This window comes from Sus scrofa, chromosome 8 (genome assembly GCF_000003025.6).
Source record: "Sus scrofa isolate TJ Tabasco breed Duroc chromosome 8, Sscrofa11.1, whole genome shotgun sequence".
NCBI classification, from domain to species: domain Eukaryota; kingdom Metazoa; phylum Chordata; class Mammalia; order Artiodactyla; family Suidae; genus Sus; species Sus scrofa.
In genome coordinates, this window is record NC_010450.4 from 135,068,488 (window position 1) to 135,086,295 (window position 17,808).

The following is a 17,808-nucleotide window of genomic DNA, read 5'->3' on the forward strand; positions in this document are numbered from 1 at the left end:
GATCTGGTGTTGCTGTGAGCTGTGGTGAAGGTCACAGACACGTGTTGCTGTGGCTGTGATGTAGGCAGGCAACTGCAGCTCCAATTGGACTCCTAGCTTGGGAACTTCCATTGGTACAGGTGAGGCAAGAGGAGGAGTGGGGAGAGGAAGGAGGAGGGGGAGGAGGGGGAGGGGAGGGGAAGGAGGAGGGGGGGAGAGGAAGGAGGAGGGGGAGGGGGAAGGGGAAGGAGGGGGGAGGGGGAGGGGAGGGGAAGGAGGAGCGGGGAGGGGAGGGGGAGGATGTGCCCTCAGGTTCATGAGATGGAAGCAGGACCAGAACGCCACCAGACATCATCTGTGCCTCTCCCAGGCTGTGTCCACCTTTGCTTTGCTCGGCGCATCTGCATCTCTCTCTCTCTGTCGCTCTGTCTCTGTCTCTCTCTTCCTCTCTCTCTGCAGACAGGCTCCCTGGGCTCTACAGACGTGTGGTGCCAGACGGCTGCCCCACAGCAGTGGCTTCAGAACCCCGTTCACAGGGCCTCCATTTGCAGACCCGAGGGCACCCTCCCGGATCTCTGTCTCACGTTTAGTTTTCATTCCCATCCTTGGTCAGCCAACCGTGGCGGGAAAAAATGGCCATCACACCTCACAAATTTGCTGCACAGAACCAATCCCGTGGACTGAGGAGGAGAAGTCATTTTTAGAGGCAGGAAGAGTAGGCAGAGACACGACGTTGTGTGTATAACAATATCCCAGGGAGCAAGGAAGTGAAATTACTGTAACTCCTAAACTGACTGCAGATAGGAGAATCATGCTTCACATTTTAAACGTATTATAAGCTTTGCCTGTGAATGTGTATTCATGCATAACAACTTAAGACAACCCACATTAGCTCTGTGGCTTTAGTACTTCCCTTATCCAAGCAGGACAGTATGGCTATTCTGAGTATAGTTATCAAAGTAACTAGAAAGCGAACTAATGAGATAAATAAAAACAGAATCCTGGATGTTGCTGGGTATCTAAATCATGCTTGGGATGCAAATTAGACCATTTGGAAGGGGCAGCCATTTATTCAGGCCACCAGGGCACCATTTGAGGAATTATTTATTATTCTGGGAAGTGAGGGCAAATAGGATCCTAGTGACTGAAAAATTTGAGGCTGCTTCCAAAAACTCTAATTTGCGCCAAGGGAGTACAAAGAAGAATCCGGGTAGAATAAACAGCCAGATAAATAACCCAAAAGCAGAGTCTTAGCCAAGGGGGAAGCCATATTTGAGAGCTCAGGTCCTGATGGAAAGACTCAGGGTGTTTTGTAGTAAGGTGACCACAGCAAACTGACCGACCTGAGCTCTGACATTGGGACGTCAGTATCCAGGGCATAAGCCTTCACTGATACGCCGCTGAGCTTGGGGCTGAGGCCCCAAAATGGCAAATAAGTAGGAGGAGCAGACTCCTGCTCTCACTGGGTTGCTGGCATCCACTTTTCACACAGCCCGTTCTGCTCACCACTTACCTGAGGCAGGTTTCCTCCACTGCCACAAGACGGATTGCCAAAGCATTTTTTTTAAAGCCCTCATGGGTAGTTTCCACGCAAAGAAAGTTGTTTTCATTTTCAGAATTAGTATTTCAATGATTTAAAATCTAATTATTTCTTACGCTTTTAAGAAGTCACAGTTTTTTTGGTTGCTTTTTTTTTTTTTTTTTTTTTTTTTTTTGTCTTTTTGCTATTTCTGTGGGCCGCTCCTGCGGCATATGGAGGTTCCCAGGCTAGGGGTCCAATCGGAGCTGTAGCCACCGGCCTACACCAGAGCCACAGCAACACAGGACCCGAGCCACGTCTGCGACCTACACCACAGCTCACGGCAACGCTGGATCGTTAACCCACTGAGCAAGGGCAGGGACCAAACCCTCAACCTCATGGTTCCTAGTCGGATTCGCTAACCACCGTGCCACGACGGGAACTCCAGAAGTCACAGTTTTTAAAGCATATAATTCTCGCTATGTACCTAGGCAATTTTAGCACTCATCTTAAAGATAGATTTTTATTTATTATTATTTTTATTTCTTTGCTTTTTAGGGCCGCACCTGCAGCATACGGAAGTTCCCAGGCTAGGGGTTGAATTGGAGCTACAGCTGCCAGCCTCCGCCACAGCCACAACAACTCGGGATCTGAGCCGTGTCTGTGACATACACCACAGCTCATGGCAATGCCAGATCCTTAACCCACTGAGCGAGGCCAGGGATTGAACCCGCATGCTCATGGATACTAGTCAGATTCGTTTCTGCTGCACCACAACAGGAACTCCAAAGATGAATTTTTAAAGTGAGTGGATTCCCTTAAGTATTTCCAGCTATATTTATACTTTTAGGAGTTCCCATTGTGGCTCAGTAGGTGAAGAGCCCGATTAATATCCATGAGAATGCAGGTTTGATCCCTGGCCTCCCTCAGTGGTTAAAGTTCTGGCATTGCTGCAGGCAGATTTGGCTCAGATCCTGTGTTGCTGTGGCTGTGGCATCAACCTGCAGCTGCAGCTCCCATTTGACCCCTAGCCTGGGAACTTCCATATGCCACAAGTGTGGCCTGAGGAGAAAAGAAAAGAAAATAGAAAAGAGAAAAGAGAAAAGAAAAGAAGAGGAAAAGAAAAGAAATTAGGATATATCTGTTGGCACCTAAAAGTATCACAGACAGGTCCTAGGCACTCTGCACTCTGCTTAATGGATAAATCAGCCCTGTTAAGGACCACACTTTCCTTAGATTATGGCATTAAGAACTGTAGTGATTATATAGGGACTGCAACCTAGGTCAGGATTGTGAGATGCGTTGGTCAGGCTGAAACTTCTGGTTGTTCTCATACCTCTCAAGTATCTAAGAAGATAATTCTCTAAGAGGATGGATAACATCTGGAAATTCCCAGGCTAGGGGTCTGATGGGGCTTGCAGCTACATGGCCAGCAATGCAGGATCCAAGCCATGTCTGGGACCTACACCACGGCTCATGGCAATGCCAGATCCTTAACCCACTGAGGGAGGCCAGGGATTGAAGCCACATGCTCATGGATACTAGTCGGGTTCATTACTGCTACGGCACAATGGGAACTCCCAGATATATCTGAATTTTAATTTCTTTTAAAAATCATAAGAAAAATATTATTATAACAATAATGAATATATAATATCAAATCAATCTTGGGTTATAATTTTTTTGGGGGGGGGTTGCCTTTTCTAGGGCTGCTTTCCGCGGCATATGGAGGTTCCCAGGCTAGGGGCTGAATCAGAGCTGTAGCTGCTGGCCTCCACCAGAGCCACAGCAACGCAGGATCCGGGCCGCGTCTGCAACCTACACCACAGCTCACAGCAACGCCGGATCCTTAACCCACTGAGTGAGGCCAGGGGTAGAACCTACAACCTCATGGTTCCTAGTCAGGTTCATTAACCACTGTACACGACGGGAACTCCGGGTTATACTCATTTTTATTCTCATGAATTAAATACAATTTTTGTTTTTTGTTTTTTTTTGTTTTTGGACCGCCCCCATGGCATGTGGATGTTTCCAGACTACGGGAATCAGAGCTGCAGCAGCCACAGCAACGCAGGATCCGAGCTGCCTCTGTGACCTACACCAGAGCTCATGGCAACACCGGATCCTTAACCCACTGAACAAGGCCAGGGATCGAACCTGGGTTCTTGTAGATGCTAGTCAGATTCGTTTCCACCGGGCCACTACAGGAACCCCCTAAAATACATTCTTAATGTTTTTTTCCCACAAAGGCAGAAGTGGCCAGGGCCTCCGAAAGTCACAAAGTGACCCTGGCCACTCAGCACACATCCTGGGTGTGAGCCCTATCGGACTCTCATTCTTAAATCAACCTAAACAATTCTGACACCCCACCTAGACAAGGCCCCTCTTGACAATGTATTGTACATTTCTTTGGCTCTTCAGATATTTACTATCTGAATGCGGAGAATTCTGCATTTTTTTCATTGGTTTGTTTATACTATCCCCAAAGGCATTCAACCCTTACATAGTTAAAACACCATCTAATTGATAAAAATTTGGAAAGTCAATTTATAAAGGAAGCTTTTCAAAGGGAAGATATGCACAGAAAAATAGCGTTAGTCATCAGAGACATGAACACTGAAACCACAGTGAGACGGGATTTCATGCCCTGTACGGGCGTATGATGGGCATGTTAAATGACAACGCCTGGTGCTGGTGGGGGTGGGGACAACCGGGAGGGACTCCTATGGGAGCGTCGCCCTGTGGGGGTGCAGCCACTTGAGAAGAAAGTGTTGACAGGTTCATAGTGACCCTGTGACCCAACAATTCCACTCCTGGCTACTTATCCCAGAGAAATGAAAATATGTGTCCACAAACAGATTGAGAGAAGGCTCTAAGCAGCTTCATTCGTAATAGCCCCAAATGGGCAACAACCTAAAATACTCATCCATAGAAAATCGATAACCAAGGTGTGATATATTCACGTAATGGAAACCGCTTAGGAACAAGAAAAGAATGAATTCTGATACACACAACAGCCTGAATTAACCAAAAAAAATTACGCTGTGCAGATGGGCAACAGGCCTATGAAAAGATGGTCAACGTTGCTAATTATTAGAGAAATGCAAATTAAAACTACCATGAGGTATCACCTCGCCCTGATTATGTTGCCAGAATTCGGCCTCTGAAACAAACCGAAATGCAGAGACAGAGTTTTGGGTAAAGGAGAAAAAAATAGCTTTATTGCTTTGCCAAGCAAAGGAGGGTCACAGCAGGCTAACGCTTTAAAGACTGCCCCCCCCCCAAAAGAATTGCGAGGAATTTTATAGTAAAAAGGAGAAAAACATGTTTGCAGATAGGAATCGGGATTGGGACAAGCATGCATTCCTCTTCCTTCAAAGCTGGAGTCAGAAACATGATCCCGCTGGGGGTCTCTGGGTTATTGCCGGGAACAACAGAACTTGCGCAAAGGGCATACTGATCAGAGGTTAGAACAATCTAGAAAGCTTCCTGAAAACATCACGCACTAATAATCCTTCATCCACAGGCAATGATGCTGGGGGTGCCTAATCTTTAGCTTGTGGGTGATTGTGTTTAGGGTGTAACCAAGTCAGGGAGAAGGACAAGGAAGGACGCTAAGCTGTTCAAAGCATTCATTTCAAAAAGAAGCGTAAGGACTATAACTTTTCTCTCAGGGTGTGAGGCACCTGTATCAGTTAGAGTGGCCTTCATTTAAAAGTCTACAAATAGCAAATGCTGGAGAGGGTGTAGAGAAAAGGAACCCTCCTACACTCTTAGTGGGAATGTAAGTTGGTACATACACTATGGAAAACAGGACTGGATGTTCTTCGAAAAACTAAAACTGGGAGTTCCCGTCGTGGCTCAGTGGTTAACGAATCCAACTAGGAACCATGAGGTTGCGGGTTCGATCCCTGGCCTCGCTCAGTGGGTTAAGGATCCAGCGTTGCCATTAGTTGTGGTGTAGGTCAAAGACGAGGCTGGGATCCCGAGTTGCTGTGGCTGTGGTGTAGGCCAGCGGCTACAGCTCCAATTCAACCCCTAGCCTGGGAACCTCCATATGCCATGGGTGTGGCCCTAGAAAATACACAAAAAAACCCACAAAACCTAAAACTGGAGTTACTGTGTGAACCAGCAATCCCACTCACGGGCATACATCCAGACAAAACTATAAATCAAAAAAGATACACGCACCCCAGTGTTCATAACACCATTATTCACAATAGCCAAGACCTGGAAACAACCTAAGTGTCCATCAACAGATGAATGGGTAAAGAAAATGCGGTACATACACACAATGGAATATTACTCAGCCATAAAAAATAATGCCACAATGCCAATTGCAGCTACATGGATGGACCTAGAGATTATCATACTAGGTGAAGTCAGAAAGGGAAAGACAAATGCCATGTGATATCATCTAATGTGAAATCTAAAATAGGACACAAATGAACTTATCCATGAAACATAAACATACTCACAGACATAGAGGACAGATTTGTGGTTGCCAAGGGGGATGGGGATAGGAGAAGGATGGATTGGGGTTTGGGACCAGCAGATGCCAAGTATATATAGAACAGATACATAACCAGGTCCTACTGCATAGCACAGGGAACTATAGTCAATAAACCATAATCAAAAAGAAAAAAATTTTAATAAATAAAAACATTATGTTGAGTGAACGAGTATTACACAAGAGTACACAATGTATGATTTTAGTGATTTTTTTAAAGTTCTAGAGCAGGCTAATCTAATATATGGTGAATAAAATTAGAACAGTGATTGCCTTTGTGGCAGAGAGAGGGATTTACCAGGAATGGATTTGAAGGAAATTTAGGAGCGATAGAGGTTTGGTTTCACATATTTGTCAAAACTCAAAACTCATCCAACATTACACTTAGGGTTTGTGCATTTCACTTGTTAAAAAACAAAATTCAACAGAATAGATTGTAAAGATCTTATTGGCTTTCTTCAATGACTCATGAGTCAGACAGCATCCAATCTACGGAACGGAGCTCTGAGGAGCTGCACAAAATGAAACATATTTATAGGCAGAAAGGAGTGAACAAGAAAGTTGTACTAGTCAAAAAAACCAAAAAGGTCGGAGTTCCCATCTTGTCACAGCAGAAACGAATCCGAGTAGGAACCATGAGGTTGCAGGTTCTATCCCTGGCCTGGCTCAGCGGGTTAAGGATCCGGTGTGGTGTGGGTTGCAGATGTGGCTCGGAGCTGGTGTGGTGAAGGGTGGCAGCTGTAGCTCCAATTAGATCCCTAGCCTGGGAACCTCCATATGCCACGGGTGTGGGCCTAAAAAGCAAAAAAAAAAAAGAAAAGAAAAAAAGGTTATTGCAAGGTCACTTCCTTTTAGGGATGGACGGGGTCTAACATGCAGGTTACTTAACTAGCGCTGATCAGGTGATTCCTGACTGACTGGTTTAAGATGTCATTTCTGGGAGATGCGGAAATTGTACCTGTTTCAGTTTAGTGACAAGAGGTTTAGCATAAGTGACTCCTTTTGGGGCCTGCTGTCTTGATTTAAACACACTGTATGTAAATTTTACCTAAAAACAAAAAGAACCATAAACAAATATTGAACTACAGGTAATCATGTGTGTGTTTAAGAGTAACACCGTCTTCCGCTTACACGGCAATAGCAAAACAAACAAACAAAAAGTTGACAGACAGAATTAGACATTTCTCCAAAGAAAATATACAGACGGCGAATAAGAACCCGAAAAAAAGTTGTGTCATTTTTCATTAGAGAAATAGAAATCAAAATCACAATAGAATATCACTTCACACCTACTGGGATAAATACTATAAAAAAGACAATAATAACAAGTGTTTGCAAGGATGTGGAAAAATTAGAAACCTCATGTATTGCTGGTGGGAACATAACATGCTACCGTCACCGTGGAAAAACTTGCTTCAAGACGCTGAACACAGAGTTGTCATATATGACTCAGCAATTCCACTCCTAAGGCACATACCCAGGGGAACTGGAAACATGTGTCCACAAAAAACGTGTGCATGAATGTTCAGAGACGCCTTACACATAACAGCCCCCAAATGGAAAAAACACAAATTTCTGTCAACTGATAAGTGGACAAGTAAGAGGTGCTACATCCACATGATAGCATAGCAGTCAGTGGGAAAACACTCACTTTGTGCCACAGAGATTATCACAGAACACGGACCAGAGTTCCCTGCACTCTACAGCTGGTCCCCACTGGCCAATCATTCCATACACCTCAGTGTGTTTTTAAATAAAGTTTACTTGTTAGGGTTGGGATTGGAATAAGGTTATGTCCAGCATTTTTTCATAGATTATTTTTTAAACATTTTAAAATTGAAGTATTGTTGGTTTACAATGTTGTGTTAATAGGTTCTTTAATATGAGTTTTTCCTTCAGAAGTGGGCATGCCTTTGTCTCATGTGTGTCTAAAGAGCTTCAGATTGAGGATAAGGGCTTGCCTCTATCGGCCACTTACTGAGCTCCCACCTGGTGGCAAATGAAATAAATTAATGGGACCCACGTTTCTCAGCAACAGTATTTTCCATCATCTATCCATTTTATGAAATCATAACAAAGCCTAATACAATATTTAAATAACTGCGCAACGATGCCCAACCCAACTATTCAGTGCAAGTTGTGGGCACCACTGCCAACCCAGCTCACTGAGCTCTCCAACATGCAGCTCGGCCGCAGTCAGGGTGCAAACAGTAGCCATTACAAGGCACAAGTCCCCAGCACTAAATTGGTTCTACCGCCAGGACTGCTTCCTATATAGGCCACCTTCCTCCTTAACTCCTTCTTCGGAGTCAACAAAGCAGGAAATACTTTCATCCCACTTCATAGAACTTCTTTCTTGAGAGGCCTCAACTACCTGACACCTGGTCCCAGGTTAAGAACACAGTAGGGAGTCTGTCCTATATATAATTTTGGGATAGGACACCTCCTCCCTCTCTCCTCAACCACCACCCCATTTCCAATACATTTGCTGGAAATTTCCTTTTCTGCCCAAGTTTGCATTCTTTATACTGTTTCTAGAACCTGGAAGTAACATTATATTATGTCCCACTTAACTCACTTTATTGTGCTTTTTTTGCCATGAATGCAATTAGCCAGTTCCACCAGGGCCTTCGTTATCCCAGAGACAGGTGACCAAAATGGGGTGGTCAGCTCTCCTCTGGGGACTTCTGAATAATCCCTCAGCCTGCACCACAATAACTTATCTGGTTACTCTGTGTGACCTCTGGGACTTAAGAGTCCTCACTCTAGAGACACTTGCTGCTTTCTTTGATACCCCTGGTTCACCTTCTGGCTCCAAGTACCCACTTTCCCACAGACTCGGAAAGAAATACATACTGATGGTATATATAGACATGAGCTTAATAAAAAAAAATTTGAAAATCCATCTAGAGCTACAGAGAAATGCACATACATATTCTATAAACAGGCATCTACACAGAGAGGAAACAGAACTATAGCTTGCCTTTTTAAAATATAAATCTGATCATACATCCTCATTCCAGTTTGAAGGCCTTCTAATGGCCCCCGTTTCTGCAAGGACACTGCAAGACCCCGCGATGCCAGGCCCCTTGCTCTCCATGTCCAGCCATCCCAGCCTTCTCTCCACCCCTCTCCTTTCCCTCATCCTTACACACGCCATCTCCTTGGCCTTGATGCTTCCCACTCTCCAACTTGCTTTTTTAGGGCTGCACCTGCAGCATATGGAAGTCCCCAGGCTAGAGGTCAAACCAGAGTCTACACCACAGCCACAGCAACGTAGGATCTGAGCCACACCTGTGACCTACACCACAGCTCCTGGCAACACTGGATCCTTGACTCACTGAGAGAAGCCAGGGATTGAACTCAAATACTCATGGATACTAGTCAGGTTCTTAACCTCAGGAGACATGATGGGAATTCACCACCACCAGCACCACCAGCACCAAATTTACCCAGTTGTGTACTGACCTTGCAGCTCCTCACTTGTTTTACCACTGGAACTCCCCCACCCACCCAAGTTCAAATCCTCCAACATACGCGGGTACAACACATCATCTTCTCTGGCGCATTGGTCACCACACTTGCAATTTTACTTTCGCATGATTTTATCTTTTTTATTTTTTTTTTCTTCTTTCTAGGGCCGCTTCCCATGGCATATGGAGGTTCCCAGGCTAGGGGTCTAATCGGAGCTGTAGCCACAGCCACAGCAACACCGGATCCGAGCTGCATCTGCAACCTACACCACAGCTCATGGCAACGCCGGATCCTTAACCCACTGAGCAAGGGCAGGGATCGAACCCGCAACGTCATGGTTCCTTCGGATTCGTTAACCACTGCGCCACGACGGGAACTCCTACTCTTGCGTGATTTTTAAAAAACAAAACAAACAACCAAAAAAAAAAACCATCTGAGAGTTTCCACTGTAGCACATTTGGTTGCTGATCCGCTTGTTTCTGTGGAGGTGCCAGTTCAATCCCCGGCCCAGTGCAGTGAGTTAAGGATCCAGTGTTGCTACAGCTGTGGTGGAGACTGCAGCTGAGGCTCAGCAGCAATCCCTGGCCCAGGAACTTCCGCACGCCCTGGGTGCATCCAAGAAAGAAAAAACAAAACTGTCTGACTCCCCAGTGAGTCTGGGAGCCGGAGAGCGCAGGGACCCTCCCGCTTGCTGTCCAGGCCGGTGCTTGGCACATGACAGACCCTGGGACATTTTGAATGTCCAGATGAATGAACAAACATGTGACAGCAACTTGAAGAATGATATACGCTCGATACATGTTAACGTCCTTCTTTCTAGCCTCCAGCATATATTTGCTTTTAGTTTCTCTTCGTTGCAGTGTATAGTTTGATCAACAAAAGAAATTAAAACTATAGTAAAGTCTTACCCCAACAACTGAAAACAGCATAATATCTGTGTACTATTTACACAGCCTGGAGGAGCCACAAATGCCTAAGAAATTGCCCTCCAAATTAGGAAAATCTTAATTTTCTAGACAGACAAGTGAAAAGATGATTATTTTCTGAAGATGCCTTGCAATCAGCTGTTGTCTTACAAGTGTTTGTAGTTGCTGGCCAGGTCAGTCTTCTGTGAGTCCCTAAAAACCCACTGCTGCTCCTGAAAGGCAATCCAAGGCCATATGGAAATGAAGCCACTTCATAATTGCTAAATGGTTGGTATGGACTGGTCCTAGTTCATTTGAAGGTTTTTATTTCTACATCATTATCGTTACATAATTTGTGAGTCACTAAATCTGGGGGAGCTGGTGGAAGACCTCTGGACTTGGAATCAGAAAGCCGGGTCCAAACCTACTTTCCGAGATTAGTGTGAAGGTTAAATGAGTAATAAGAATGACAGAAACGGCTCATCTGTTGAACGAGTACTTCACACTGCATGTGGAGCCAGATGTGCTACATATATTAGGTTAATTGAGTCTCAAAAAAGCACTGTGAAATACGCATTATTATAGCCAGTTTCCAAATGAGGAAATTGAGGCTCTGGGAAGCTGAAAAACTGGCCCAATATTCCACACCCTTCCAAGCTGCAGGGCTAGGATGCATGGAAAAGACCTCTAGCTAAGATGCATATAAGCTGGAACTTACCCCCCAAAATAAGGTGTCTAATTATAAAGTGTCTCTGAAATGACAAATTTTATTAGTATTACCACATATTCCTCCTATGTGCCTCATTTTGCATGTGAGGACCCAAGCTCTGAGACGGACACGTCCAAGTGTAAGAATCGGGATGGAAAGGCAATTATACAACGCAGAGCAGATAACAGCCGGAAATGTAACTTCCTCAAAGAAGTTTTGCCTGAGTCTCCAGGCAGCTGAACTCCCCCACGACACATTCTCACAGCATCCTGGCCTTGCCAGAACATACCACATTCGTTAGTGTTGTATATAGTCTTTTTTGGGTTTTTTTTTGGCCGCACTCACCACATACAGAAGTTCCTGGGCCAGGGACCCAACCCTGGACGTAGCTGCAACCTGCACCACAGCTTCAGCAAAGCTGGAACTTCAACTCTCTGTTTCTTCTTGTACTCTTATCTGGCATAATGGATCAAACCAACTTAGATCCAGGAGCCAGGAACTCATCTGATCTCAACAGTCATCATTTATGCAAGTTGCTTTTCTTGCCTTCCTCATTTATGTCTTCCCAGTTTCTGTATCAGTAATGCTGGTGTGGACTGCACTGACCCACACCGCAGGATGTCACAAGGCTTCACTGTTTAGAAAACTTGCAATGGTCAGTTTTTCAAATCACCCAAAAATTCCAAAGAAAAGGGTGTGACTTTTGCCCCATGGCAGCAGAGGCATGGGTGGGGTGGGGTGGGCTATAGAAGCAAGGTCACGACAAAGGCAGAAAAGAGCCCAGACATCTGCTTTTCCACCTCCCTGTCTATGGCTCTAGGATCTCCCGGTAGCCTGATACTTATACACAAATTTTTTCTTTATGTATAATTGTAGGATTTAAACCTGATTCAGGTGGGAAAATTACTAAGTAACTGGTATACATACACGAAGTCTTTAAACTGTCACCTTCTTCAATTAACTATACATTAAATTTTGTTTTTGCCTCTGGTGTGCATTGGCTTGATGTGGGATCTCAGTTCCCAGACCAGTTGAACCTGGGCCTGCAGCAGTGAAAGCACTGAGTCTTAACCACTAGACCACCAGGAAACTCCCACATTTAACTCTTTAATTGCTTAAGAATAGACAGATCTGGAGTTCTCTTGTGGCACATTGGGTTAAGGGTCTTCAGTGTCACTGTAGCAGCTTGGGTTGCTGTGGCTCAGGTTGGATCCCTGGCCCAGGAACTTCCACATGACAGAAAAAAATAAATAAAAAGGGTAGACGGATCTGTGCAAGTTACATATAAATTTCAAAACAATCCATTTTTATTTACTGCTTTTTGGTGGTACAATCTAAGCAAAAAATCCTAAGGGTTTTGGTGTCACTTGCTTATTCAACATTTACTGGATGCCTCCTAAGTGCCAAGCATGGTGCCATGAGCTTCAGTGAATGCAGCAAACAAGACAAACCCCATCTCGGCTTTCATGGAGTTAATAATCCAGGAGGTGAGGCCAACATGGAGCAATACAACACTAACGAATGTGGTATGTTCTAGCAAGGTCAGGATGCTGTGAGAATGTGTCATGGGGGAGTTCAGCTGCCTGGAGACTCAGGCAAAACTTCTTTGAGGAAGTTACATTTCCGGCTGTTATCTGCTCTGCGTTGTATAATTGCCTTTCCATCCCGATTCTTACACTTGGACGTGTCCGTCTCAGAGCTTGGGTCCTCACATGCAAAATGAGGATAATACCCACTTGCCAGTGCTGTGGGAGGGAGGGAGAGCACAGGTGAAGCACCTCTCCCATCAGGCGCAGAAAAGCCCTAAGTGCATGGTGCTTGTTATAATTACAAATCAGTGAAGGCATCACAGGAAAACTAAAGAAAAATTTGGCCAACGGCTAAAGATAAATATGCAGAGGGGAAACTTGGCAATGGCTCCAAATTCAAGGGACAGTCACAACCCCCACACGTGTATGAAGGCTTTAGGTCCTTGGTTAGAGATGTCAGAGACCCAGTACTTTGAAGCTTTGCTACATACCGTTTTCATGAGAAACTGATAAAGACATTTTTGGGAATGATCTCTGTCTAGATGCCCAGATTCGATTTTTTTCAGGCAAAAGGAAGACCCCTTGGAAACAGCACTCTGGCCTGAGGCCACATCAGGTTTTGGCAAGCTCAAGGGACAGTTCAAAAGCCAGATGGAGGGGGTAAGTGAGGAATGCTCACTAGAGGTTTTCATTTCGATCAGAAGCCCAGGCGCCACTGGCTGGGACCCGGAGGAGGGAACTGCTGGCGGTCTCACCGATGTGCGCTGGGCACTGTGCTTCAAGAAGCCAGCTCTGGGATGCCTAGGGCTCCTCCCGGGCGCTTGGATCCCCATCACGTCCGCACCCTTCAAATGAATGTGGGTGATTTCGTAAGTGGAAAGCGTGCGAGGAAGGAGGAATGAGCGGGGAGGCGGAGCGGGGCGGAGAGGGAGCAGTGGGTGGGATGCGGGCAGGAGTGGGAGGGATGCGGGCAGGAGTGGGAGGGATGCGGGCAGGAGTGGGAGGGATGCAGGGCGCAGTGGGAGGGGTGAGGAGGCGTGAGCGGGTGGGGAAGGAGAAAAGGCCGCTGTGGCGGGTTGGGAGGAAGTGCGCCAGGTCTCGCTGGTCGCCGCGCTGCTGCTCACAGGGGGAGGCAGCCAGGTGAGCCCGAGATGCTGCTGCGCTGGAAGCCCGGGTTGCCGCTGGCGCTGCTGCTCCTCCTGGGACTGCTCAGTCCCTGCTCCCCCGGCCTCTCGGGAAGACCCGCACCAGCTAAGGACGTCGCGGTGCTGGAATTCTCCACCCAGCGGCCAGTGCACCTGCTGAGTCCAGCGTTCCTGTCTGTAACCATAGACGGCAACCTGGCCACGGACCCGCGGTTTCTCACCTTTCTGGGGTAAGTGCGAGCCCTTGGGTCCCTCTCCCAACTCCTGCCGTCCTGACATCCACGCCAGCCCAGTGAGCCGCTCTCCTGGATGCAGGTGCCTCATACCCCTGAGAGAAAAGTTATATTCTTAGGCTTCTCCTTGAAATGCATACTTGGAAATTGAACGGCTTAGAGTCCTTCCTTGTCGTTCTCCCTTAGTTACACCCTAAACACAACCACCCACAGCTAAAGATTAGGCACCCCAGCACAACTGCCTGTGGCTTAAAGATTGTTAGCACGGGGTGTTTTCAGGAACTTTCCTAGTTTGTTCTCATCTCTGATCCATATGCCCTTTACGCAAGTACTGCTGTTCTGGGCAAGAACCCAGAAGACCACCGGCGGGATCAGGCCGAGATCGCCTGACTCCAGCTTTGATGGCTAAGATGCCCCCCAAAAAAGAAGAATGCATGCCTGTCCCAATCCTGATCCCTATCTGAAAACCTTTTTTTCTCCTTTTTACTATAAAACTCCTTGCAAATTCTTTGGGGGGGGGGCACAGTCTTTAATGCATTAGCTTGCTGTGACCCTCCTTTGCCTGGCAAAGCAATAAAGCTATTTTTTTTCTCCTTTACCCAAAACTCTGTCCCTGCATTTCAATTCGGCACCTGCAGACAGAGGCCGAATTCTGGCAACACCCTCTTTACACCTTCTCACAGCTTGCTCTCTCTCTCCCTCCTCATCTCACACCCTGCTGGGGCCCCCAAACCGCTCTTTCCTGCCTCCATTCATTCAGCAAGTGTTGCCTGAGCAGCAGCGAAGGGCCAAGCATTAGGCGGAAATCCTGGAAAGAAACTTCCCATGTGCCCCAGAAACAGGGGACAAGCATCTGGAGTGCTTTGAGTCCGTGACTTTGCTGTAGGATAAGTAACGTTATGCACCAAACTTTCTTCTCTTAAGCTCTCTGCAAGGAAGGTTAAGGGTGTGTGTGTGGGGGGGGGAGAATGGGGAAAATATATGTTGAAACTTTTATGTTGAAACTTTTAAAGAGCAGTTTTAAGTTCCCAGCAAAATGAGTCCAAGATACAGAGATTTCCCACACTGTACTCTTAAAACAATTTTTTCTTAGTATCATATCCATGAGACGTGGGAGACTACTGCAGTGACTTTCAGAGCCTTAATAAAAAGCTGTCTCTCCGAGATGATGTGCTATAAAATGTGGCATGGCTTTATTAGTTGTAATTTTTTTTCTCACCTGAGAAAGACGGAGCCTGGTGCAGGTTCACTGGCCCCTGCCATTAGAGAGCAAGCTGATCCCAAGAAAATGGCACTGCAGGGACAGACCCAGGTCATCCAGGCCACGCACTGAGGTCATGAGAGCCTCTGGAGATGGTCAGACCTCAGCCAACCCAGACAACTGGGATCCTGCCATTCCCAAACACCTACAGGCTGGCCTTCCGGTGCCCACACCTCAGCTGCTCTTGCTAATTTCACTCATGGGTTATGCAAATAAAAGCAGATAGTCTAATGGTTGTGAGACTGGCAATCAGACCACCCTCAACCCTGCCCGAACTGGGTGGTTGGGTTTTAAGGGTTGCTTAGCCAAGCCAAGCCTCCATTTCTTCGCCTGTAGGATGGAAGCTCTAATACCTCCTTGCAGGGTTGTAAGGAGCATTTGATGAGATCATAAATAAGTACTTAGGAGTTCCCGTCACGGCTCAGCCGTTAACGAACCCAACTAGTAAGTTCCATCCCCGGCCTCGCTCAGTGGGTTGAGGATCCGGCGATGCTGTGAGCTGTGGTGTAGGTCACAGACACAGCTCGGATCTGGCATTGCTGTGGCTGTGGTGTAGGCTGGTGGTATAGCTCCGATTTGACCCCTAGCCGGGGAACCTCCATATGCTGTGCGTGCAGCCCTAAAAAAGGCAAAAAGACAAAAAAATAAATAAACAAATAAATAAATACTTCGCAGAGCGTTTGACAGTGCTCAAAATGTAAGGTAATTGCTTCCTCCTGGAAATCAGTGAGTATTTGCTAACCCTTCACCAGTTCTTGGTGTATTTCTTTCCCCATGTGGCAGGAGAGGAAGAACTTCCTTGTGGGAAGGAGTTCCTACTTTTGCCCTTCCCTTAGAGGTAGCAAGCTGATACCAGGCAGCAGCTGGTTGAGAGACAGCAAGATTACTGTGGAGAAATACGGAGCTCCAGGGCTCCAACTCTGAGGACCCCAGGCCTCGATGGGATGTGAAGGAGGTGGTGATAGGGGGAGAGAGGGTGTGAGGTGCCCTACTGCAACCAGAAAGACTGAGCGAATGACCACCTACTTAAACGAGAGAAATTAAGTCCTTTTCTGCTGCTGCCGCCAGCACATACCCTCCGCCTCCCCCTCCCCCAGCAAGAGCACCTGGGCACCCCTTTCTGGAGAAACAAGACCAGAAGAAAACGTGTGTGTGACTTTTGGGGTCCAGGCCTGATCACCCTGCAGTGAAGCTAACCAACTCCCTTGCAGCATCCCCCAGCCTCTCAGACACACAGAACTTCCAGTCTGTGATTTAATGAGTATGATACCTTTGCCTCTTCTCTCTCTTTTTTTTTTTTTTTTGGGCCATGACTGCAACATGCAGAAGTTCCTGGGCCAGGATTGAACCCGAGCCGCAGCAGTGACAACCCTGGAGCCTTAACTCACTTGGCCACCTTTGCCTCTTAAGCCCATCTCTTAATTTCCCATATAGCACTCTTTCTTCCCCTCTGGCCTTCACCTTTTTGTTAAAAGCTAAAGGATAATGACAACCAAAGGGGCGTAGCATGCAATAAATACAACTGGGTTTTGACTGACATGTTCATGTAGGCTTCTCTCCCAACTGGCTCCTGGCCCCTCCAATCCCTTCCCTGAGCCGAAGCTATCATCCACGCCTACCCCTCGAGGCACCAGCAAGCACATTCACACTGTTCTCACCTGAGGCCTTAAAAACTGCAGCTCAAAGAGGCAGCAGCTCCCTCCCCCTCTGGCCTAAGACGGAGCTTCTGAATTAGGGTCCGAGGGCCCACCTCCCCGGGGTGCCTGGCCCCGTGCCCAAAGTGACCTGGCCGTCTCAGAAGACAGAACATTCAGCTTTCCGCTCAAAAGACAATACAGGGCTTCCTCTCTGTTACAGGAATGGAGAATGAGACGGGCATTGTAGTATTTCAGTTCCTCCAAAGTGCGCTGCTTGGGCAACAACAGCAGGAGCTGAGCAGACGAAAGCTGCTGCCCAGCACGGAGGAGAGGATTACAAAACCGGCTGACACTAACTGAGCCGTAGCCACAGGCCAGGCCCTGTTCCCAGCACCTCGTGTGTGTTAATTCAGTTAGTCCTGGATAGGACTGTGAGGTCAGTACCACTACGATGCCCAATTTTAAAATGAAGACACTGAGGCTCAGGGAAATCTAACACCTGGCCTGTGGTCTGCCAGCCATGCCAGGACATGAAGGAGCCGTGTTCGAAGCCAGATGCTAATTTCAGAGACACAAAAAGAAAGTGAGGCAGTGTATATTTTTTAAAGGCAGCAGAGGAGGGATGGAAGGAAAAAAATGTCCGGGATAATCTGAGAAGGCCCATGTGATGAAAAGAAGCACTGACTGAGGAGAGGAGAATCAGTGCCCATACCTTAAAAGAGGCCTAAGCAGGAGTTCCCACGGCAGCGGCTCGGGTCACTGCAGAGGTGTGGGTTCGATCCCTGCCTGGTGAAGTGGATTAAAGGCTCTAGTGCTGCATTAGCCAGGTCAGCAGCTGCCAGCTCCGATTCAGCCCCTGGCCCAGGAACTTCAATATGCCTCGGTGTGGCAATAAAGTGAAAAATAA

The 17,808-nt window shown here is 46.8% G+C and overlaps 1 protein-coding gene and 1 long non-coding RNA gene across 3 annotated transcripts in view; one reads left to right on the plus strand and one right to left on the minus strand.

The window, feature by feature from the left end:
* Positions 1-17,808, minus strand: part of LOC102167078 — a 95,260-nt gene that overhangs the window by 33,309 nt on the left and 44,143 nt on the right. The gene's annotated exons all lie outside the window — the stretch shown is intronic.
* The window catches only part of HPSE (heparanase), a 38,689-nt gene continuing 34,592 nt past the window's right edge, over positions 13,712-17,808 (plus strand). Inside the window, 1 exon segment of the mRNA NM_001146130.2 lies at positions 13,712-14,000. Within this exon segment, the coding sequence (NP_001139602.2) occupies positions 13,777-14,000 (224 nt within the window). The 5' untranslated portion in view covers positions 13,712-13,776.